This window comes from Perissodus microlepis, chromosome 20, assembly GCF_051167445.1.
Source record: "Perissodus microlepis isolate ML-2025 ecotype Zambia chromosome 20, ASM5116744v1, whole genome shotgun sequence".
NCBI classification, from domain to species: domain Eukaryota; kingdom Metazoa; phylum Chordata; class Actinopteri; order Cichliformes; family Cichlidae; genus Perissodus; species Perissodus microlepis.
In genome coordinates this window covers 18,838,253-18,862,352 of record NC_140480.1, presented here as the reverse complement: position 1 = coordinate 18,862,352, position 24,100 = coordinate 18,838,253, and the positions used below count along the sequence as shown (strand labels likewise).

The window sequence follows — 24,100 nt, the reverse complement described above, 5'->3', positions numbered from 1 at the left end:
AAACGTGGTTCAAAACACCCAGATCACGTGACCACGACAAACCCAGGTTTTGGTACCCCAGTTTCGACTGGTGGCGTACCATTTTCTATTAACCAGTCTTTTGGACTGAGGCTTGTAATTATTGACTTCATGTTTTTGATGCTACCGCTTCAATTTACTATATGCGTGTGTAAAAGAAAATAATACCGTCTCTGTCATTATTATTTTTGCTGTGGATTGTGAAGACTAGACTATCCATTCTCTTAAACACTGGAATCTAAAGGATAATGAAATAAACATTATATAGATTATAAATAATATATAAATAGCTTATTTTAATGATTACTGGAGAGAAAGCGAGAGACAGAGGCTGGTGGGTGAGCTCCATTCACTCCTATCAGCAGAGAGAGAGAGAGAGAGAGAGAGCGGCACACTGGGCAGTAAAATCATTAAAAGATCTCAATGACAACAACACACCTGCTTTAAGGAGAACATTTAGTTTTGTCTGCTTTCAACATAAAATGTCATTTACAGCATTAAGTGACTTCATCCTCACTACAATCCGTTACTTACATATGCGCTGCCATAAAGAATATGTTTATACTATAAAAAGAGACGCCAATAAAACTAATTCATTAATTACAGGCGATCTATTTCTTAACAATTTTCATGACAGATGTGTGGGTTTTTTTTCTTTTTCTTATGCAGGTTCACTATGACCAAAACTCCAGACTCCCAGTAAAACATCACGCCAGTGTCACAAGATAAAGTTCAGGAAAGTTTCTGCATAGTTCAGAGGCTGCTCAGCAGAGGATGAAGATGTGCGTGAAATGGACTGTTACGACTGGTCAGAATTATCCCATGAAAATGTTAACTTTTTTATAAAGAAGGAAAACACATGTAGTCTTTTCATTTAAATGTATATTTTTAAGTTAATTAAAATCAAAGCTAACGCTATGCCAGCTTCTCGCTTTGCTTGACAGTGTGTAAAACCAACCTGATGACATGAACTCCCAGAAAACTTAAAAGTCAAACAAACACATTCAAAGTTTCAGGGCTGTGAGCACAAACGAAGCCCTCTGAGCCCAAAAACAGCTGTAAATCAGTGTGGTCGTTACAGTGAACACCGCAGACTTTTCTCTGTTTGTTTTACTATATACACTGATTTATTGTGAGCAGCACGAATATTAACAGATGGAGGAATTTGCTGAAGCACATCGATCACTATAGTCACAGATCTGTCTTTAACAGTCTCATTATTTTTCTTCCCTTGTTTGTATGAAAACATCTGCTGATCACAATTACTGACAGTCTGATATAATAAATAGCTTTGTTTGAAATTGTGCAGGGCATGTCTGCGGGCATGGGGTTGGGTTTCGAAGCCTCAATACAGTTTCGACACAACTGCTTTGTTTCAGTGTCACATCACCCTTTGCCCATCACTAGATAAAACCCAGTAATCAATTTTAGAAATTTACTCTTGAGCCGTGCGCCATTATTTAGAAAATATTCCACCACCGCCGCGCTGTGAATCTTGGGATGGTTTGGGCCACGAAGGAAAAAGGAGGCCGCATTTCTGGGCTACACATCGAGGCTTTTGAATGCGCCCTTCGAAGGCTGCAGCCCCTGAATTGGGACACGGCTATGTATGACATATTTTTTTTAAAATAAAGTTGAAGGAAAAAAAAGTTATCATAGTCATGAGACTGTCTTTATGGTGCATTCTGGGAACTGTATTTTGGCGAGTTTTCATTTCTCATTCATTCTCGGTGACAGTAAGTCTAGAATAAAACTCAACCTCCCAGAAACACCGCGTTCACACATTATTCGATTGGCTTGCTACTTCGTTTCCACACTGTACGAGACACAGAAGTGTCAGATTTATTTAGTTTGATAGAGAAATCCCCGGTCAGGTTCAGTTTGCAGGGAATGAAGAAAACTAATTATAAAAGAAGCTGTTTTGTAGCGAATGGTCTCCAACGCAGCGGATAATTACAATGCGTTTTACCGATATAAGGAGTGGCAGTCGTGCTAAGTAACTGGTTTCTATTTTCAAGCTAGCAGAAGATGGAATGTACCTTAACTCTGTTTTATGCATGGAAATGATGCTAATACTTTAGCTTTAACCAATACCAGCGAAGTCGATGCTCATATTTCGCCTCACTGTCACCGGATGCTTTGCTGTTATCCAGTTGGTTAGCTAGTTTAGCTTCTTTCAGAGAAGCTCCGGCCATGGAGGAAGTTGATAAAATTCTGATTCACGCCCTAAAACAGGTTGGGACGTAAGTATCAACAACAGGGTTTCATAAATGCCAAGCGGTGCACTGTGATCTTAAAAGTAAGCATAAGTTACCGAGCTGACATGTTTACAGGCTAATGGGAAGTTTTCCGCTCAGTCCTGTGTTGAACCAGCCCCAGTCATATGATCATGCTGTATGTGGGTTATTTGAAGCTTGTGTGGATACGACCAGCTTTGTAGCAGCTAAGAGTTGTTTTTTTTTGTCTTCGTGTCCCGCAGGGAAGTGCCTGAAGAAATTAATAGCGTGAAACAGTTCAGTAGTGAGCTGATAGTAGAGGCGGTGGTCAGATGTATTCGGGTGATCGATCCTGGTCTGAGCAGCACGCTGGCCACCTCCCTCCCTCCGGGTATGTCTGCCCGCTTCAGAGTGGGCATGAGCCTGGCACAGGCCTGTCAGGTAAGATATCTGAATGGAACTGTTGTCCCCTGTTATCACTGGCTGAATCCAGTCAGACAATTGGCAGTGTTCAGACACAAACACTGTAAGCAGTTGTCTACTTAAAGAGTTTGTGCACAACTAATTCTTCACAACAGGAATCATTAACTGGTAGAGAAAGTACAATTAGGAACATCACCTACATGTTGTTTCTCTTTTCACCATGGAAAGAAGAATGTGAAAAAAGCTGACAACCTAGTTTTTTCCAAAACAGTTCAATGTAAATAAAACGCAGTGATAGACCCTGATGGTTTTAGCTTACACTGAATTATTTTGGTTAGCAGGCCTGCAGCGGCTCCCTCACGCTCCCTCTAGATTTTTCACGCTGCTCCTGGGAGAATGTTGGTTTTTACTGAAGTGAACTGGCTGCATCTTTGTATATAAACTACAGCACATTGTTTGTAGATCACCCTGCAAATTTTGGCCCACTTTGCCTCATAGGATATAGAATGAATCCTAAGGACTGCAGTACTTCAAGGGACAGTACTGATGAACACTGATAATGCTTGAGCACACTTACATCAGTTAATATTGATCATTATTATAGAGCTTATACGGCGGTCTGTGCTCTTTATGGAGCAACAACTCCACAATCCAGCTGTGAGTTTAACAGGCTGTTGTTGTTTTGTTTTGTTTTTTAAATCTATCAGGCAGTTATGGCAGGAAATGAAAAAGGAATAACAATGAAAATGCTTATTTTGTTGATGTTTTTATGAATGGTCAGATGATCCTTTGCAGTGGGATGGAGCTTTCTCTCCCCCTTTCATAAAGGATTGTCCTTGAAGAATTAGAATTAGTTACTGTGTGGATCTTTTCGGGGTTTTTCTTGCATGGTTGAATTTGACCTTCCTTTCATGAATGGATCCTTAATAAAATAAATGATTAATTTTACAGTTTCCAAGTTACATGATCTTTTCTCACTTAAACCCACTGAGTTTGGTTTTGTCAACATTGTCTGTTGTATACAGATATTTCTATTTTTCATTCTTCTCATTACTAAAATTTGTATCAATAAATATTTTTCTTAAATTGTGAAATTATTTCTTTCTGAGTGATGAACCTGTTCTGTCTTTACTTTTGAAAGATTCTACCTTCCTGGGATCCTCTTTTTACACCCAGTCATGAGTGCATTATTTATTTTTGGCTGAGCGTTACACAAATTTAATTCCCTTGTTGCTTGTACCTCAGTGTCTCCTGTGGTAGTTAACACATTATGAATGAAGACGTGAATCCTTGGAAGTGTTCCATCAGGAAGGACATGCGATGTAAATATTTACCAAATAAAAGATGAAAGAAGATGTTTTTCACCTCAGCTGTAAAACACTGATGTTTATGGGTATTGTCGTGACCCTGTTGGGCAGATGAGCGACGTGGTTATCCAAGTTCGTCAATGCAATAACTTGAGAATCAGGTGCCGTCTGAGTTTAAATCGATAACATCAGTGTATCTACTAAAAATCTCAGATGAATTTGAATTTGAGTGACCTCGACCTCAAGGACAAGGTCAGAGGTCAAGGTTTCTGAAAATCTTGTGAGTGCGATAACTTGAGTATGAGGTGACATAAGATTTTAAAAGTATACCACAGGTGAATCTACTCGGAGGCTGAGGGGTACTGCTGGCTGCTGCCAGTATTGTCTTTGTACTATTTTAAATTTAATATAGGCTTCAAATGATTTATTGCACAGTTTAACAAGTTATAGCCTGTACTGGAGTTTTGGCTTATCTTTCTCATCAGGTGAAATTTCTAAATTGTTAATGACAACTGAGAAATTCAGTGAGTGATGAAGCAAATAATGTTCACAGAAGATATAAGAGCAAAATTGCGTATTATTAGAAAAGTACAAAATGAGCTTTCTGTTGTCTCAAAGTAAATTCTTATTTTTCAGGACATTGGATACAAAGGAGAGCTAGGATACCAGACTTTTCTGTACAGCAGTGAACCGGAGATCCGCTCCCTGCTCATGTTTCTGGTGGAGAAGCTGCCCAGAGAAAGTGCTGAGACTTCAGACCAGCCGACAGGTGCACTGACACAGTTTATCTCTGGCATACACATAGTTTCATATAATATTGGAGATAAAGACATGTTCCTATATTGTCTAGTAATTGTTGTTTTACTTTAGCCTCTAATGTTAGATGTAATTAGAGTATTATGAGATACAGCTACAGGTAAATTCAAAGGTCTTATTTTGTGAATTTTTTTTCTGTCAGTGCAAATCTTTTTGAGACACTCGAGTAGAAAATGTCTCTGACATTCAGCAGACATTAAAACAACCCACTGACCCAGGCAACCTGATGGACAGACAAAGGCTGTTGTTGTGTTAACTGCGTGAAAAGCCCTGATCAAATGGCTAAAAAGAGAACTGATAGAATAATGTCTTGGCACTACAGGCTATATGAACAGGGGCAAGGCCATAAAAGGCTTTATATCCTATTAATAACATTTTCAAATTAATTCTACATTTCGCTGGAAGCCACAACAGAAGTGATTTGCCAATTCAGCCAAGTTGTTGAATGTTGTCATCCTGCCGGGCAGGCAGACAGGTGGCTGACATAAACAACCCAGTTTGTGATAACTTGAGATTGAAGCGATGTTGGAGTTTCAAATTGATGCCGTAGTTTTGTCTACTAATAGCTAGAACATACAACTTTGACAAGTATGAAGCTCAGTGACCTCCACCTCAAGGTCAGGGGTCAGAGGTCACGTTTTATGAAAATCTTGTGGATGCGATAACTCGAGAACTAAGTAACGTAGGAGTTTCAAATTGATACCATAGGTGCATCTTCTAGAAGGCTGAGGGGTACTGCTGGCTGCCACCAGTATTTTTCTTGCTGTTATATCTATAAACCACGTTTGTAGTGGCGATCCTGTGAGGACTAGGGATGGAAATTGAGAGCTGGTTCTCTACAAAAACAGATCCCCAGTAGTCCAATTCCTTGTAATTGTTAATATGCCTGCATATCAATCCCACTTATTGGTTCTTACAGTCAGCTGATTTCAGTCTGTGTGTCAGAGGAGAAAAATAGTGGCAACACAACTTCAGCTTTTGATGAGCAGACAGATTGCAGCCTCTGTTTCTACCTGTTCGTGTTTCTACAGTAGAATCACCTACTTTGAAGTGTCTTTGTTCTGGTTTTACATCTTTGATTTGTTAATTGATAAGTTATTGATAAATGATATCGATAATGGAATCAGAATCGCCAAATTCTTATCAATTCCCACCCGTAATGAAGAACAAATATGTGTGAAAAAAGCCAAACAAACAAAAAATGGTTGTTCTTGAGATCAAACATATCTTGGTTTTTAAAAAAAAAATCATTTACATATATATGTATATACAGGTGCAGATAGGACCGCCTTACTGGAGGGTAAGTGGTATGACGCCCGATCCATGGGGAAGTTTTGGGTTCAGGAGAGATGAGCAAAGGTAGCTAGCGTCCGGTGACAGGAAATGGCTAACATTCTGTGGAATGCTAAACTAGCTAGCCTAAGAAGGCTGAGATATGCCCCGAAGCGAGAAGAGGTCTTTGAATAACGGTTATGCAGAAAGACCATTTAGGGTTGGTTGCTCTGCCCTGTCGCCAAGTTTCTAAGTAAATCTATTTCTAAAGGTGACTTTGACATGAAATTCTCACCAGATGTTGGTAACAACCCATCCAATCACCACATGCAAGGAAATCAAACCTTAGATGTCCAACAATTAAGTTCTGTAATAATGAGAAATAACACAGGGACTGAATTTACTGAAACTTATTGAATACATCATAAAGTAGCATTTGTTGTTGCTGATAGCTTCAAGATGCCTCCTGATTGGAGAGGCTAGTTGCAGCATTGCTCAGGTGTGATTTTGGCCCAGTCTTCTATGAACTCTGAGCTTTAGTTCTTTCTTAAAATTTTCAGTAGATTCAGATGAGATGATTGTCTGGGCCATTCTATTAGCCGAGTTTTCCTCGGCTGTGTTTGGGATCATTATCTTACTGAAACGTTCACCTCGTTTCATTTCCATCATCCTGGTAGATGGCAGCAGATTTTTATCAGAAACGTCTTGGTACATTTTTCCATTCATCATTCCTTTAGGTATGTGAAACGTGCCAATCCTGTAGCTGAAAAACAGCCCTCATGATGTTCCCACCTCCAAATATCACTGTTAGTATGGCATTTTGGGGTCATATGCAGTGTCGTTTGACCTCCAGACTTTATGGTATATTATGACATCCAAAGAGTTCTATTTTGGTCCCATCAACAGGGAATATGCTCCCAGTATTTCACAGGCTTGTTTAAATGTCGAAACTTTGAATGTGCTTCAACGTGCTCTTTCTTCAGCAGTGGAGTATTGCATGATGGAGCATGCATGCAGGTCATGGCAGTGGAGTGCATCACCTGTTGTCGTCTTTGAAACGTTGTTTTTCTGTCCAGTGGTTCTTGTTTTAGCTCCTCTGTCTGAAATCTTGGGGGGGAGGGGGGTTGCCTGAGCCTTTGTGATTATTACTAGCATTATTACGTTGTGGTGGGATTGCTGTCATTCCTAATCGCTTCCACTTTATTAAAATACCACAAACAGTTGACTGTGGAATATTTATTTGTGCAGGCGGCATCCTGGAATTCAATGATTCATTTGTGAAATGCTACATTTTCTTATTTTGAATATTGGATCAATTTGAAATTGATGACAGTAGCATGTATCAAAAGCTAGGACGGGGCCATGTTTACCCCTGTGTAGCATGCTCTCCTCTTTTAACAACAATTGGTTAATATAGACACAGGGACATATCTACGGTGGCCCCTAGAGACAAAGCACGTACAAACTCCAAAACACTTGCAAACTCCAAAACACTTGCAAACTCCAAAACACTTGCAAACTCCAAAACACAACGGAAGTGCTCCAGGACGCTAGGGGCAGTGTTGAGCTGGATTTGCAAAATAAACGGCAAGTTTGTCTGTATGGGACGGTCTAGTCTCCGTTGCGCTTCCCAGGTTGCCTAGCAACCATGATACTAACCGCTGGAAACGTGTCATACAACTTGGTTTGACAGAAATGAAGGAGAACATATTTTGTTCGTTTGTTTGTTTGTTTGTTTCTACAAGAGCTTTGTGTGATTTGATAAGTATCTGAGGCTGAGACCACAGGACAGTAAAACATGATTTTTGGGCTTCATTTCTGTACTGAACGGTCATTTAAGATTAGTTAGTAAATAACAATTAGCTGATGTTGTTCATGAGACTAAAGTCATATCACTTTGGTAATGTAAATATAATATGGCCAATATTATAGTTATTATATTAATCATTATTAGCTATTACAGCATTGAGCATGAACTCTGTGTCAAATACTGAGCCTCAGTACAGATTCAAGTTGCAGTTATTTATATGTCTTATCACCTTAAATCTTCACTCAAAGACAACTATCTTTGACAGTGCATATATAGGTGTATCATATATAAGAGACAAATGTTGTTCCTTCAGTATGTTGGCATTACTAAATTTGGCTCATTGCTTACATATATTTATAAAAAGAAAATGTACAAGCTGTGAAAACTGTGTCTGATAAAATGAAGAGTAGACTGATATATTAAATATTCCTTTATTGGGTGAGAAAATCAGACCATGTCATAACTGCTTTAAGTCATACAGAATAGATATCAGAGCCTTAAACAGGCTGACTTCTGCTAAATGGGTCAAACTGGGCAGAAAGTATACAAACACATAACATCTTTATAAAATATGATGTAACACTATAGATCAACTTACCTCAGAATATATAAAGCATATAAACAATTACAGCAATATGATGCAACAAACACAGCAGTACTACTAATCCAAAATACTCAAAGCTTCATAGAACTGAAACAAACATTTATTTTTAGGTCCATTCTGCTGCTGATACATACTTTAGGTTTCTGAATATTAAACGTGTTGCTGCCTTTCATAGTGTGTAACTTGAAGGCCCTGAGTACTTTCTCCCACACTGAAAACACTGGAATGATAAAATTATTTGAACATTACCTAATAAGACTGATTCAGGACAGACAATTAGTTATTTTAAACTTTCCTAGCAGTCCTTCACAAACAGGGAACAGTCTGTCTATTCTCTGCATCTGTCAGCTGCTGCTGGCTCTTCCTCCTCCTCTTCCTCACACACTGCTGAGTTTGTCCTGGTGGATCATCAGGGGTGCAAAGCCTCACAGATGATGTGCAGCAGTGGGTCCCTCAGTCTGTCCTCACTCTGGACACTTGCAGTTGTCACACATGGAAATCAAATGTGTGATAAGCTGCAGGATTCAAACACAAGTGTGACTTATGCAGAGTGCAGGACAGACAGACAGGTGACAGTCTCAGGTGTACACACTGCTACAAAACAGCACAAAAGAAGGAGGATTTAGTGTTTGTGTTATAACGAAACAAGAAGAGTTCCCAGATGGTACAGTGGACACATGTGTGACCCCTGTGATTAAAGCATCTTTCTTTCAGCTTAAGGAGTGAACCGTCAGCTCGTTCAAACACACGTTAAAGTCCGTTTGGCTCGACATCACCGAACAGAGGCAGCAATATAACATAGCTAACATTAACAGTGCAGTGAATCCTGCTTGTGCCGTGATATTCAGGACTGCAAACCGAGCAGCATCACTGACTTTCAGCTTGTTGTGTTTGTGGATATATGACTGACTTTAATTATCCATAAAATCATCACATTCTCTGTAAGATTAAAGTCAACTATTGAATGGCGTATATTTTGAAGTAAAGGCTTTAAAACCAAGTTAGTACAAACATCGCTAATGTCACATAACCAACAGTAATGTTTTAATGTTCTTCATTATAAAAACATTTGCGCATAAATAAGTGACATAATATTCAGTACTTACTTCTGAAAGTTTACTCTTCGTCCGCTCCGCTTGCGCCATTTTTTTTTTTCCGGCAAAATTATCCACACCACCGCCGCGCTATGAAGTCTGGGATATGTTGGGCCATGAAGGCTACACCGACCCATCCTTAAAATTCAGGGAAATTAAGGACGCATTTGAGGGCCGCATTTCGAGCAGCCTTTGAATTGGGACAGCCTTCGCCATGTCGCTGTGACATAATCGGCCTTAAAATGCGGCCTTTAAGGCTGCAGACCCCAAATCCGGTCATTGGTACTTCTTGGCTTGTGTAGTTACTAGGTAACAAAAGCTCAACACTGCCCCTAGCGTCCTGGAGCACTTCCGTTGTGTTTTGGAGTTTGCATGTGTTTTGGAGTTTGTACGTGCTTTGTCTCTAGGGGCCACCGTACATATCTGGTTTAATAGGCGTTTGCAGATCTATGTGATGGGACAATAACGTATTCATTAAAGGTTCAGAAAGGTCACAAATGACCTTGTGCTTAGTGAATACCTCAGGCAGCAGACACCAGAGAGAGAAGAGGAGCCATGATGGAAGGACAGGTCCCTGCACGACAAGCAGCAGGTAGAAGAAGTGGCTGACATCCAGAAATCCTGCTAGTGGCTGGACAAAGCTGAAACATCTGTTCCTGTATACTGTTACATTTTTTTATATTACACCTCTAACTAACCATCCTCTCTGAGATTGATTTAAGTTGTTATTGGAGATATCATGTCCAAATGCTCCCTGAGTGCTGATATTTTTCGGTGGATTTATAGTGTGCTTACAATCTCCTTGCAAGCTCATAATAATCCTCAGAATAACCTCAGGTCCAGTTCACACAAAAAAAACAATGTCAGCGTCTTTTCAACAGCTTGTATCACTTAACAAGGCAGTCATGTCATTTCAGAGAATCAGGACCTTGTTTATCTTTGATCATATAATATTCTGAAGAATGATTCGGGCCTTGACACGGGCTTTATTTGGACACGCCCCCTTTACTCAGGACAGGCCTCGGGCTTCAGTGGCAAAGATAATATCTCTACTTGGTTTAACACACACAAAATTAAAGCAGGACCAGGAGCAGGAAAGATAACCAGCAACAACGCTTGCAGGTGGATCTGTGGCCTGTATAATGTCTGACGGCTAATTATTGAGTGGGCCAAGGTGCCAACTGTGGGTAACTGGTGGCAGCTGAGTCCTGGAGTGAGAGTGGAAGTTTGTCCAGTTAGTTGAACTCCAGATCTAGAAGGAACATTCTGGTCCTGGAGTGCTAGACCAGCTCTTTATTCTCTTGATGATATTCGAGGATGTGTTTTGGAGTTTATCTAACCAGTCTACCTGTTTTGTGAACCTGGGACCAAATCCCCCTGAGATACCCTCTGAGGGGTATTTGGCATGTTGTTACAGACCATTTGGTCCTGGTACAGAGCTTGGTCTGCATTGTCAGCCATAAGTTGGAGTTGTTCTCAGTGGGTGTTGCACTCTGCCAGGGATTTGTTTATAATAAATTTTATGGACAGAATTTTTAGGCGTAGCCAAGTGGGAGAAGACTTCCACTCAGAATCTCTGCTTTTTGCAGATAATGAGGAAGTGCTGGCTTCATCAGGTGGTCCCCTCCAGCTCGTACTGGAGTGGTCCGTAGTCGAGTGGGAAGTGGCAGTAATGAGAATTAGAACCTAAAATAACACCCTTAGCCGGGAAAGGGTGCCCCTCCCACTCTGGGATGGGGACAGGTTAAGTGGAGAACTGTGTTTAATCTTGTAAACTTGTCTTGTTCATGTGAGAAGAGAGGGGAGATTGGCAGGTGGATCGGGGCAAAATTCAACACGAGGAGTACATTTAGGTCAGAGTAATGAGTAAAATCATAAACTACCTACCTCCTATTACCAGTTTTATTTCACTTTTTTATGCCAGTTAGTTTGTATAGATACATAACTGTACGTACTAGTGAGTAATTTTAAAGTGAATTTCTGCGACCCACCTGTAGTAACTTTGTGGCCCAACAAGGGCCCTGGCTCACACTTTGGGAACCACAGCTGTAGAAGACGACACATTTTTCTGCTGTGGATTGTTTAAAAAAGTGATGTGATCATGATGTGGACATGACCGGGGCACTTTTCATCAAGGACGATGCATTTAAGTCACCCAAAGCTTTGGTTTTGTCTTCCTTTAGGGAAATCAGTGGTACTGGAGAGAACCATAGCTGCTGTGATCAAAGCCCATCTTGCTGTACCTTGGCTGCCTCCAAAATGCAGACTACCACTAAACTGTGAAACACAGGTTAACTAATGCCCCATTCTGCTCTTTGTTATATGCTATAGTTTTAATTTTGTTTTTGAATGTATGTGTATAATTATGACTGGCAGTGAGTGAGACTTTTGAATTACATTTTTTATGTCTTCATGGCATCAGTACAACGTATAAACTATGAAATAATTTATAATATTCTTATAAATAATAATAAAGTGGAGCTAAACATAGCTATGTTTCCTGAGTTAACAGACAGCCAGGTAAAGATCAGTTTTGTTTATAAAATGTTTTATTTCTATTTTCACATGTATAGAGACAAGGAGTCATGCACAGCTTCCACGTCCAGCCCCTCAGCCTAACAAACTGCACTAAAGGCTCAAGCAAGAGGCACACAAAAGGTAGTCCTCCTACTGTACACACACACACACACACACACACACACACACACACACACACACACACACACACACACACACACACACACACACACACACAGTGTGTTTTTTTTCCTACTAATTATGAATAATGAAAATGTTCAGTTTGCCATCACACTTGCAGTGAAATCACTTCTGAAAAGTCTTTACAAAAGAGAAAGTGTGAGTGAAATGTAAGGTGTGCTGTGTTTGCAGAAGTGAAGGACTACCAGCGGGACGTTCTCTCCCCTGTCACCGCCCAGATTTCCAGTCAAGCTTCTGTGGTGGCGTCCATATTGGAGCAGCACACAGCTGAAATAAGTGCTGCTCAGGAGTGGGACAACGAGTGGAACAATCAGGGACTGTTGTCCCGCTTTACTCCACAGGCAAATATTCACACAGTCCTATTTGAATCTTAGAGTTATTTTCTTCCTATTAACCTAATGTTACTAATGCCAGTACAAAAAAAATGTCCAAAAGTTCATTATTTTGTAATTTAAATCAAAAAAGTTAACTTTGATATATTGTATCAACATTTAAAAATATTCATGCCCTTTTTGTTTCATTATTGGCTTGTAGTAAGTCAGTAAGTAATGTCTTTTTGAATGAAACTATGAAGGTTTTTCACAGATTTCTAATCTTTTGAATCACACGAGTCGATATAGTGTTAACTGAACCCCTGTTGAGTATGCTCTGTCTAAATGCACCAAATTTGAAAGTGTTAACTCCTTGTACACCTCTGTATGAACATGTTTATTGGATGTTGTGTAACAGGAATATTGCTTACGGAAATTCACCCGGTTGCATAAACGGATCGAGGACCAACTGCGTTCTGCTGCCCTGCCCTCTTCTCATAGTGCCTTTGGTGTTTCTCGCTCCACCTCTGACCTGTGTGAGCTCCTGCAGGCCTTCAAAGGCTCCGTTCAACCCGGCCACATCCTGACCAAGGGCACACACTTCACCCACACACAGAAGTTCAACTTCACACAGGTAGAGACCTCAGCATTGTTTAAAACAACTGCATACATACAGTTTGATCCTCACAAAACTCTTAACCAGTGAAAACATTTTTTTCAGCCTAATTTACACTTTGTCCAACAAATGAATGCATTCTGATTGAAGTTTGACCACCTCAGCAAACCTAAAACAACCTGCTTGACAGTTTGAATTCTTTTATTGTGGGGCATTTAACACATCCTGTCTTTGAATCTGTAACTTTGGTCCTGAATGTATCTCTCAGATCTCACAAAGCCTACATCACATCCTTCAGCCTGTGTAAGAAATTTCACTGAAAAAAGAAACTTAAAAGTTGAAAGATTGTGTGGTTTACTTCTACCACACAGCCTCGCTTTCCACTACTAAATTAGATACAGATAACAATAAACTTACCTTTACACGTCATTACTTTGGGCTCAGTAAATTGAAATGAAGTTTTATTTCAGTAATGCTGCAAACTAAGTGCCTGAAAAGTCTTTAGAATTGCTTTTGTTTCTTATAACAAGAAAGATTTTCACTGTAGTTCTAATAGCTCCTGAGTTGAGCAACTTCCTGATGGATCCTGTCTGTGACTCCGTATGTTTACAGATTCAAACAGGAAATTTTAATGCAAAGTTTGTTCTGTGAAAGTGCGCATTGTTACGACAAATAGACTTGGCCTTTGCTCTGTAGAGCTTACATGTTCTCCCCGTGTTTCCAGGTACCCCAGTTTTTTCTAAAGACATGCACCAACTACATGTTTTTGTTAATTAGTAGTTGTTAATTAATTAACTGGAGATTTTAAATTGCCCATAGCTGTCAGTAGTTGTTTGTCTCTGTGTTAGCATGGGCAACCTGTCCAGGGTGTAACCTACTTCCCCCTTAAAGCATGTTTAAGTGTGTGTGTGTGTGTGTTCTACAGGAATTGCCTCCAGTAGCAAAAACCATCCCGACTAATCATCAGTCAGAGGGGGATGTACAGCTGGGTCAGCAGGAGGAGTTGGCTTACCTTCAGCAGCAATTCCAGCAGCTTTGCAGTGAGGTTGACCATCTAGCAGCAGACATGAAGCACATGAGTGTTACCAACGCTCAGGTAAGCTCACCTAAGATGAACCTGATGGACTGATGGCAGTCAATAGTTACTTTTTTTCTCTTTCTCCCGTTTTCATTCATAAATAAGAACTGAATACACTGCAAAGATGTCATTTACTCTAGTCTCTTTCTTCTGAGAGGAAACTGGAGTGTATAGCAGTTTTTCCTACTTATCTGAAATGGTGAAGTCATTATTGACTAAGTTGATTGAATTGTTCCTGTCACAAATGTGTCTTTCATATCTTACTTCATTTTTTCACTAAAGTATTGCTACTAATTAGGGCTGCCACAAACGATTATTTTGATAGTCGACTAGTCACCGATTATTTTTGCGATTAGTCGACTAATCAGATCATGAACGTAAAACGTACAGCTTATTGCACCAGCATGCATCTGCTCTTATATAACTATCTTTAGCTTACAGCTTTAAGTGTTTAAGGTATGTGCTAACTAAAAATAAAGACAAGATGATAGTTTATTAAATTTTAATGACATTTGTAGATTGTTTCGGTGAAGTTTAATAAACTCCTTGCTATCTAAAATATAACAGGACACCGGAGTATATTCTCGAGCATCTCACACTTCTGATAATCAGTTGTCTGCTTGACATTTATTCAGCTGTGTAAAAACTATAACTTTAATCTCAGCCAAACCGATTTACTTAGGAACAAATAAAATACTGAAAAAAAGCCAAACAATAACATTTTTAAGTTATCTAAGTGACTTATATATCATGTTTAACCTGAGTAGCGAAAGACGGCGGTGGGTTTGAAAACGATTTGCCGGGAGTCCGGTGTTCTCACCGGGTCTACTGAGCGTTAAACCCCGGCTAGCTATCGAGCTAGTGGGTAACAGACGTCTCCGAAAACGTCGGAGCGCTTTTGAAAATATGTGGTGTCTTGATAAACTGAGCAGATATTTGAAGTTTACACAGCTACATTCCCGCCTGAAAATATGTTAAACGTTTATTTTGTGACCCAGAAAGAATAATAAGAGTAACATTAAAACTAACTAGCTGCTGCCATTGTTGGAAACTGAGCAGGGCTGCGCTGTGAATTCTGGGACAGAGCTTCTTCTTCTTCTTCGGGGTTTAACGGCAGCTGGCATCCTTGTACATGCAGTGCTGCCATCTTCTGTTTCAGTCCGTTATTACACTCTTAAATCCTACTACTTATTCCTGCATCTTTTGGGATCTTACAAAGCTTCAAACGATGCGTCGACTATTAAATTAGTCATCGACGATTTTGATAGTCGACGTAATCGTGACTAGTCGACTAATCGTGGCAGCCCTACTACTAATGATAGAAAACATTTGGTGAAAGGTTTCAATTAGAGGAACGAGGGACAGAAGGCAAAACTTGTGATTTTTAAAGAGTTGCTCCAAAGAGCTCGTTTGTCACCCTTTATTTTGAATTATGTAATGCCCACTTAGACATTTAAGCGTTTTAATTTATTTTTGTTTTTGTTTTTTACTTTATTCTAAGTTGTTTTTCATGTACCTCAGTGCTGTCCCAGCATTTTGGAATAAAAGAAGTGTTTTTCTCAGATTGTCTTCAGTAGGCTTTAAAAGCTGGTGACGTGGGTGATGTAATCACGAGGGCTAAATGCCCCTAAGCAGCATCTAGGAAAGCCGATGGTAATGTCTTGTGTATCCACCAGGGGGAGCAGCATGGACGTACATTCATTTGCTGGCTTGCTACACTATATGCTTAGACCTTTTAAATTTGTTCAAGGATTCTGTAATTATATAATCATATTTACATTTTATATTATAATTATAACAGAATCATAACGTTGAGCCCTTCTATAAAACATACGTATTTGATTGCAGCAATTAAAATAGAGGTTGTCCACACCGAATGAGCAAGACAGAAGACAGGAAGTGACGCTTGCACTCTGTGATTGTTGCTGATTTATATTTCTGAACATGAAAGCGTAGAACAGTTATTTACCTGCACTGCTAATGTTCTTATATAAAATGCAAAATCAAAACGTAACGTGAATTCATTAATTGATGGATGTTGCAACACCCAGCAAGTAATGCAGTACAGATGGGCAGGCAGAGAGCGCTGCTCTGGCACTGTGCATGTAAAAGCAACTTCACATTCTCCATTTGCATTTGTTTCATATGGCAAGAGGCCTGTACGTAACTTAACAATCACCAAAATTTTATGGCAGTGGACTTTTGTTCAACTCAACACTAAGTATGGAATGAAGAATTTGAAAAATATGACACTTCCCAGTTCGTCTTGTTTCAGCTCGAGCATATCCAAACATTCAGTTACCTCCAAGAACAAAACCCTCACTGTTGGAACAGATGTTGATGAGTCCTGCGAGTTGCAAGGGCCAAATGATGTCATCTTACATTAAAAAGAGAGAGAGAGAGTGTAGAGGGTTTTTTTTTTTTTTTTTTAACACAACGTCAGAAGTAAAGCTTGATTCCTGTATTTAAGGATTACAATTTGAATGGTCATTATGAGATGTAACATGCATCAGACTGTTTGGTGGCTGAAAAGCTGGACAAACTGCATGAGCTATACTTCCCATTGATCTCAACTGGTTCAGTCAGACATAACCAAAGGGCTGAATGTGGCCGTACAATGCCCAGGTTTGCTCTAGATTTAAAAAGTAAGACGAAGATCAACAAGGATGACAAAATCCATCTGTCGTTCTCTCTATAATCTTTTGCTTATCTGGAGTCAGGTTGCAGTAGCAGAAGGCTAAATAGGATATTTCATATTTCCTTTGTTCCCAGCAACATCTCAATGGGAAGTCTACACCAGTCTATAGGTCAGAGGAGTTAAGCAATCTGTCTTGGCGGTTTGAGGTCTGTAATCCATAACATGGTGAGAGTTATGGGTTGCAACATGCGTAGGAGTGGTAAATTCTTCGTTACCACGTCTTGTTCTGCTTCCTTTTCTTTACTCCTGACACTGTCAGTCTGTTCATCTCACAGAGAGAAGAGACAGTATACTGAAAGGTGCTGACAGAAATGTAAGAACCTGTGGAGGATATGTATTGTCACAATCTCTGAAAAGAGCAAAATGAGCACAAATGATTGTTTCCTGATTCAAGATTCACAAATGTGCACGGCGACGTGGCTAATGATGTAACAGAATAACCTGTAGATGCATATAATAATATCATTTTTATTTATTTGTGGTGTGGTGCAGGTGTTGGATGAGCTGAAACAGAGAGAACTGAGAAACTCTGAAAAAGAAGAGAAAATCCAAGTGAAGAAGAAAACAATTGATCTTCTGCCAGATGCAGATAATAACCTGCTGAAACTTCAGGTAGGAGCTGATGCTTGATGTCACCCAGCCAAGCAGGTCTCACAGATCCACTATATATATGTGCCTTCCTCTCTGCAGGCTCTGGTAGAGGCCAGTGCCAAGCGAGTAGTGAACCTGGCATCTCAGTGGGAGAAACACCGTGCTCCACTCGTTGATGAATATCGCAGACTCAAAGACATCTGCAGCAGCAAAGATGTATGTCGTGTAACAGGCCTTTTGCTTTTCTTTAACAATAAATGTACAGTTTGATCATTTTTGTGTATTTTCCGCAGGTGGAATCATCCAAGAAGCTGTCCGAAATCAAGTCTTTGCATGAAAAGATCCGTGTTTCTACAGAGGAGGCCAAGAAGAAGGAAGATGCATACAAACAGCTGGTATCGAAGATACTAATTACATTTTTATTGGGGTTGACATAGACAAATTTAAAAACATTAAAAATAATTTTAATTTGTAACGTTGAGTGGTTGATATACCTTTAAATACTGTGAAAATTGTATTTTCTAAGCCTGAAAAAAATGTCATGAGAAAAGGCAAGGAAATTTGCTCCACAGATCCCTTTTCTAAAGTAGTGCATCTCCAATACATCAAATTAGGTCATTCATTCTTTGAAGCTTGTTTCGTAATATAAGGTTTATAATGGTTATGGCAAGTAGTTGGAAGGATTAGTTTGCAAAATATGTGTTTTGGCTGCTGAATGTAATAAATGTGCTGGTCTTTTGTCCCCGTTTGCTTCTAACGTAGGTAACAGAGTTAGAAAATCTTCCTCAAGATGCGTCTCGCTCAGCGTACACTCAGAGAATTCTAGAGATTGTCAGCAACATCAAGAAACAGAAGGAGGAAATTACAAAGGTATGTTTAAAACCAAGAACTGAAGGAATCTTAATTAGTGATTTTTACATGTCCTATGACCAGACCAGCAGTCTGCATACCTAGGTTCTTGATTTTTATACACCTGTGGCCATAGAAATTATTGGAGCTGCATGAATTCGATTATTTGGATGGTGCGTGAATAATTTTGGCAATATAGTGTATTTCTCCCAGCTTCTGTTTATTGGCTCCCTGGTAAATCTAGGATTTAAAGTCCTTCTTTGCACATAATACAAGATCTTGAATAAACAGGCCCAGTCTTAACTTAATGTCCTCAGATATCACCCCATATCTTATCACCCTAGCAGAGTACTTGTTAGGGCTGGATCAGGTAACCCTGAAGCAGTACGCCTGGGCTGCTGCAGGCTCACTCACTATTTCTTCTTCACTCATCTAGTTATAATAGTGTGAATGCCTCAAGGCATTCACACTATTGAGTTCCTGTTTCTCTTTATACTTTATTCTTCTACCATACTATTCTAGTTGCTCAGACCTTTGCTGGTTAACTACTCCCTTAGTTTTCAGCCGATTTTCACCATTCAAGCTTTAAACTGTTCAGCTCTTTCTGCTGAAGCGTGCTATATCTTTTGGTGCTCATACCTTTTATACTTTTTGAGATATTAAGCTTTTTATGCCATTTTTTGGCCCATTTTGCTGAATGGGACCACATTATCAGTGTGATCACCAGTTTAGCTTGCCGAGCTGAGCCATGTTTTAGCTCAGTGAGATGAGCAGCCGCTCTCAGAGCAGGCGGGCTGGGTTCGAATCCTGCTTATGGCAACATTTTCTTCAGTTAACATTTCAACAGTTTTAACTCTTTTCCACGCAAATTTCAGCTTTTTCACCTCTTTTTAGCAGAATTTTCAGTTTTTCACTACTTTTCAGCACAAATTCCAGCTTCTTCAGCTGTTTTTAGCACAAACTTCAGCTTCTTTACCTCTTTTCAGCAGAAATTCTGCTAATTCACCTGTTTTCAGCGCAAAGTTCTGCTTGTTAACCTCTTTTCAGCAAAAGAATTCTGCTGATTCACCTCTTTTGAGTACAATTTTCAGCTTTTTCACCTCTTTTCAGCGCAATTTTCAGGTTCCTTATCTTTTTTTTGCTGAACCTTCAGCATTTTCACCTCTTTTCAGCACCATTTAGCTTCTTCTGCACAGTGAACATTTTTTCTCTCATCATATCTTTGTTTGAGATCAGAGCTGGTTTGGCTCAATAGGAAGAGCAGCCGCTGTGAGATCTAGTGGCGCAGGTTCAAATCCTACATGTGACATTTGCTGCACATCTTCCCTGCTTGCATGTACTCTGCTTTATTGACACTGCTTAGTGTACTCTTATATTCCAGTACAAGGCATTCACACTGCATTTTCGCAGGAAATGCAACTTTTTCTAGTTCTAGTTGCTCCGACCTTTGCTGGTTAACTACTCCCTCAGTTTTCAGCCGATTTTCACCAATCAAATTTTCAACTGTTCTGCTCTTTCTACTAATGCCAGCTATATCTTTTGGTGCTCATAACCTTTATACTTTTTGAGATATTAAGCTTTTTATGCCATTTTTTTTTTTGGCCTATTTTGCTGAATGGGACCACATTATCAGTGTGATCACCAGCTTAGCTCACCGAGCTGAGCCTTGTTTTAGCTCAGTAAGATGAGCAGCCGTTCTCAGAGCGGGAGGCCCAGGTTCAAATCCTGCTTAGGACAAAAAAAAATTTCAGTAAACAGTTAAACTTTTTTTTAACTCTTTTCAACACAAATTTCAGCTTCTTCACCCCTCTTCAGCAGAATATTCAGTTTTTCAACTCCTTTCCAGCAGAAAGTTGAGCTTTTTCACTATTTTCAACACAATTTTCATTTTTTTCACCTCTTTTCAGCACAATTTTCTGTTTCTTCTGCTGTTTTCAGCACAAAGTTCAAAAGTTCACCTCTTTTCAGCAGAATTTTTACCTCTTTTCAGTACAAATCTCAGCCTCTTCTGCTCTTTTCAGCACAATTTTCAGCTCTTTTCAGTACAAATCTTAATCTCTTCTGCTCTTTTCAGCACAATTTTTGTTTCTTCTGCTCTTATCAGTGCAAATTGTTTTTCTCATTATATCTTTGGTTGGCATCAGAACTGGTTTGGCTCAGTGGGATGAGCAGCCGCCGTGAGACCCGGTGGCGAAGGTTCGAATCCTACCTGTGGCGATTGCCACACATGTTTGCCCGCTTTCTCGACACTCTTCACTGTACCCTTTCAAATACAGCCATCTTTAGCAAGCAGTTCAGCTTTTAAAACTCTTTTCAGCAGAAAGCTCTGCTTCCTCTGCTGTTTTCAGCAGTTTCTACTACAAGACATTCACACTGCATTTTCGCAGGAAATGCAACTTTTTCTAGTTCAATTCTGTCTTGCTTCCATAGTGTACTTTTTGTCCTCTGCTCTCTTCTTTTCCCCTCACCCACAACAAGTAATGGCAAATGTTTGCTCCTCTCTGAGCCCGGTTTGTAGGAGTCACCGTGTCCTCATATGAGGTCTTTTGATTGTTTGGGTTTTCTCTCTGTTTTTACCCCTCAGCCATAAAAGGCTGATGAGGTCTGCTGTACAGGCGGGCAGGTGGCGTGAATACTTAAGTTTGTGAATGCGATAACTCAAGAACGAGGTGACGTAGGAATTTTGAAACGTGTACCAAAATCCTAGAGTGAAGGTTTTCAGTCATCCAGGTCATCGCAGTCTAAGGAGTTTGGAAAGAGAAGCGTCTGGACTTTAAGTTTCTTGAAGACGTTTCACCTCTTATCCGAGAAACTTCTTCATTTCTAAGAGCAGTTGGTGGAAAGAGCAATCACACACGAGCCAAGGTTTAAAAACGGGTGTGGATTTACACCCTGGCTCGTGTGACTAGGCAGAGGATCAGTAGGGACACTCCCATAGGGCTTAAAAATCTGAGACTCCACCAGTTGCTCTTAGAACTGAAGCTGCTTCTCGGATGAGAGGTGAAACATCTTCAAGAAACTTAAAGAAGTCCAGACTCTTTTCTTTCCAAGCTCCTTAGACAGACCACATGTGCATCTACTAAAAATCTCATACAAGTTTGAATTTCAGTCGAGGTCAGAGGTCAGGTTTTCTGAAAATCTTCTGAATGCAAGATCTCAAGGGACGTCATGTAGGACTTTCACATTTGTACCATGTGTGCATCTGCTAAAAGTTCAAATCCTGGTGATTTGAAAATCTTGCACCTTAAAAATTCAGATTTAACACTGTTCACTTTCCTTTCAGATTTTATCAGACACTAAGGAGCTCCAGAAAGAGATCAATAATCTGACTGGAAAACTAGACAGGACATTTGCTGTGACTGATGAGCTGGTCTTTAAGGTAGTAGAGAGTTTTTATTTTCACAGGATTGGAACTCTTCTGTCTCATTGTTCAGAAATGTTATGCATAATTATGAGGATGATTTCTTTTTATTATTTTACCATTTCTCAGCAAATTTTTTTTCTTCATTGAACAAATGTTTAGTAAAAAGAGGTTTGAGTTCTTCCCAGCGATGGGATAGATGCTCTTTAATCTTGTCCATTCCCTGACTTGATTGTTTTCTTTTTTTTCCAGAGAAATCAGTTGCTCCTGTGTTTATTTTGTCAATAAATATTTGTCATGTATGATTTGTGTAGGATGCCAAAAAAGACGAAACCGTCCGCAAATCCTACAAGTACCTGGCAGCCTTGCATGAAGTATGTCACTGTTTGTCTGTGTATCATATATTACTATACCCTTGATGACTATCAACAACAAATGCTTTCATCATCTTGGATTCTTCCGTAGAACTGTAATCAGCTAATCCAAACCATTGAAGACACCGGTACAATCCTGAGAGAGATTCGAGATCTCGAGGAGCAGGTAGGATTTACAGTTCGACTGCTGCAGTGTTGATTGCTGTGTTACATTAGAATAGAATCAAAAGTCAAAGTTGTCCAGCCTGGAAAGAGCTGCGGGATGTAGTTAACTGTGACCCGATGAGCAGGATGTTGAAGGCTGTGGTAGAAAGGATAGGTGAGGTTGAGCAACCCATTGCAATGCCTTTTCCAAGCTGATGCCAGCTGGTTGTGGCCTCTTGAGGTGTAAAGGTGGCGACTGCTTGGCTGTACTCTGAGGGGATGGCTTGGGACTTCCAGGCTATTCTCATCAGTTTCCAGAGGAGCTTCAGCACCATGGGGACAGTTCTTGTACACCTTATGAGGCATGCCATTTGGTCCTGGTGCCAAGGCAGCCTTGTTTACCACAAGATTAATTTCAGACCATTTGGGAGGCGCAGTATCAAACCTGAAGACTGGCTCAGTGAGACGAGGCACATGCTCTGGAGAGCCAAGTGGGGTGTTCTCAGGGTCACATAATTGAGTCTTGGTGTGCTCTTCAAGGTCCTGCTGGGTGGCAGCTTTCTGTTATTTTTCTCCTCCAGTAGACTTTTGCACGTATTAAAAAGTGTCCTGAAAGAACCTCGTCCGCTCCTTTCTCTTTCTTGTTTCCGTGCTTCTGGATCCGCTCTGCCCTCCTCAAGATTAAAGCCTGCTCTTGATTTGGACCCAAAGTAGCTGCCTCTCCTTTATAAACTTCCTTTATAAATCTCCTGCTCAGGTCACCCTTTTCCCCGGGGATGTTCTTCCTGTGGGTTATTGCCTCAAACCTCTACCCACCTATCCCCACAGACAATGCTGTCAAAGAGGTTTACAGATTTTTCTCTTTAGTTTAAATATTTAGTCTTAGCTGAGAGTTTTATTCAATACTGTATTTATGAAAACAAACCAACAAGGAAAAAGTATTAGACTTGAAATTTGAGGGCTATTAGTTGACCAGCAACAGTCACAGGTTGCTGAGGTCTTTTTGTTTGTTGTTGTATTTGCTAAGCTACATTATACCTGTAGCAGGTCCATAGTAGGCACACAGTAATTATATTTTTATCCATGTTTGTCTTTAGTCACCACAGGCAACATGTGTCTTTTAAAAAATCTTTGGTCTTTTGGTCATTTTGTGTTATTCTCTGTTAGATTGAGACAGAAAACGGAAACAAAACTGTGGCTAACCTGGAGAGGATTCTGGAAGACTACAAAGCGATTCGACAGGAGAACGCTTCACTCGCTGCCAAAGTGAGAGAAGGATGAAAGGACAGCTCTGCTTTATGCGGCTAAAGTGAAAACATGAATGGGACTGAAACAGCACTTCAGCTGTCACACTTAGATGTTTGTCCATTAACGTGGAGACCCGCTTTTCTTTGAAAAAGACAAAGTGTGTTTTGGACCACAGGAACTCTGTAATTGAAATGCATGCCATGGATGGACAAATAGGTCGGTAGATGGAAAATGTTGAATTTGTACTTGGTGTGCCTGGGGGATGATTGTTATGCATTCAACTGAAACACGACACTGGGCAGCAGCAGGTGCTGTCATTTATAATGATACATGAGACATCATAAGATGTTGTGATTGAAATTTAATGTTTTCCTTTGACATTTTAAAACACAAGTAAGTTTTCCATTTTCAGACCTTCAGTCTATAAGTTGTCATGATTTCATGTGAGCTTAAGTTGAGCGAATGGCATTTGAATGTAGTTAATCTGTCGTCCATCAGCAAATTGTTGTATATATGGTACCAGCCTAAATAAAGATGCCTTACATGCTTGAA

The 24,100-nt window shown here is 39.9% G+C and overlaps 1 protein-coding gene across 1 annotated transcript; it reads left to right on the top strand.

Annotated features, from left to right (window-relative positions):
* The first annotated feature begins 1,791 nt into the window (after positions 1-1,791).
* ccdc22 (CCC complex scaffolding subunit CCDC22) lies at positions 1,792-24,100 on the top strand. The gene is made up of 16 exons (XM_084916363.1): positions 1,792-2,261; positions 2,498-2,675; positions 4,601-4,733; positions 11,744-11,850; positions 12,134-12,218; positions 12,450-12,619; positions 13,008-13,223; positions 14,131-14,301; positions 17,474-17,593; positions 17,672-17,788; positions 17,866-17,967; positions 18,335-18,442; positions 21,705-21,800; positions 22,097-22,156; positions 22,248-22,322; positions 23,468-24,100. Exons 1-16 carry the CDS (start codon positions 2,212-2,214, stop codon positions 23,579-23,581), a joined length of 1,902 nt encoding a protein of 633 aa, XP_084772489.1. The 5' UTR covers positions 1,792-2,211; the 3' UTR covers positions 23,582-24,100.

Bases quoted from the DNA above. Each gene is read 5' to 3' on its own strand.
- ccdc22 (XM_084916363.1), top strand. From the start codon at position 2,212: ATGGAGGAAGTTGATAAAATTCTGATTCACGCCCTAAAACAGGTTGGG. The intron at 2,676-4,600 runs GTAAGATATCTG...CTTATTTTTCAG, and splicing joins GCCTGGCACAGGCCTGTCAG to GACATTGGATACAAAGGAGA. The intron at 14,302-17,473 runs GTAAGCTCACCT...GGTGTGGTGCAG, and splicing joins TGAGTGTTACCAACGCTCAG to GTGTTGGATGAGCTGAAACA.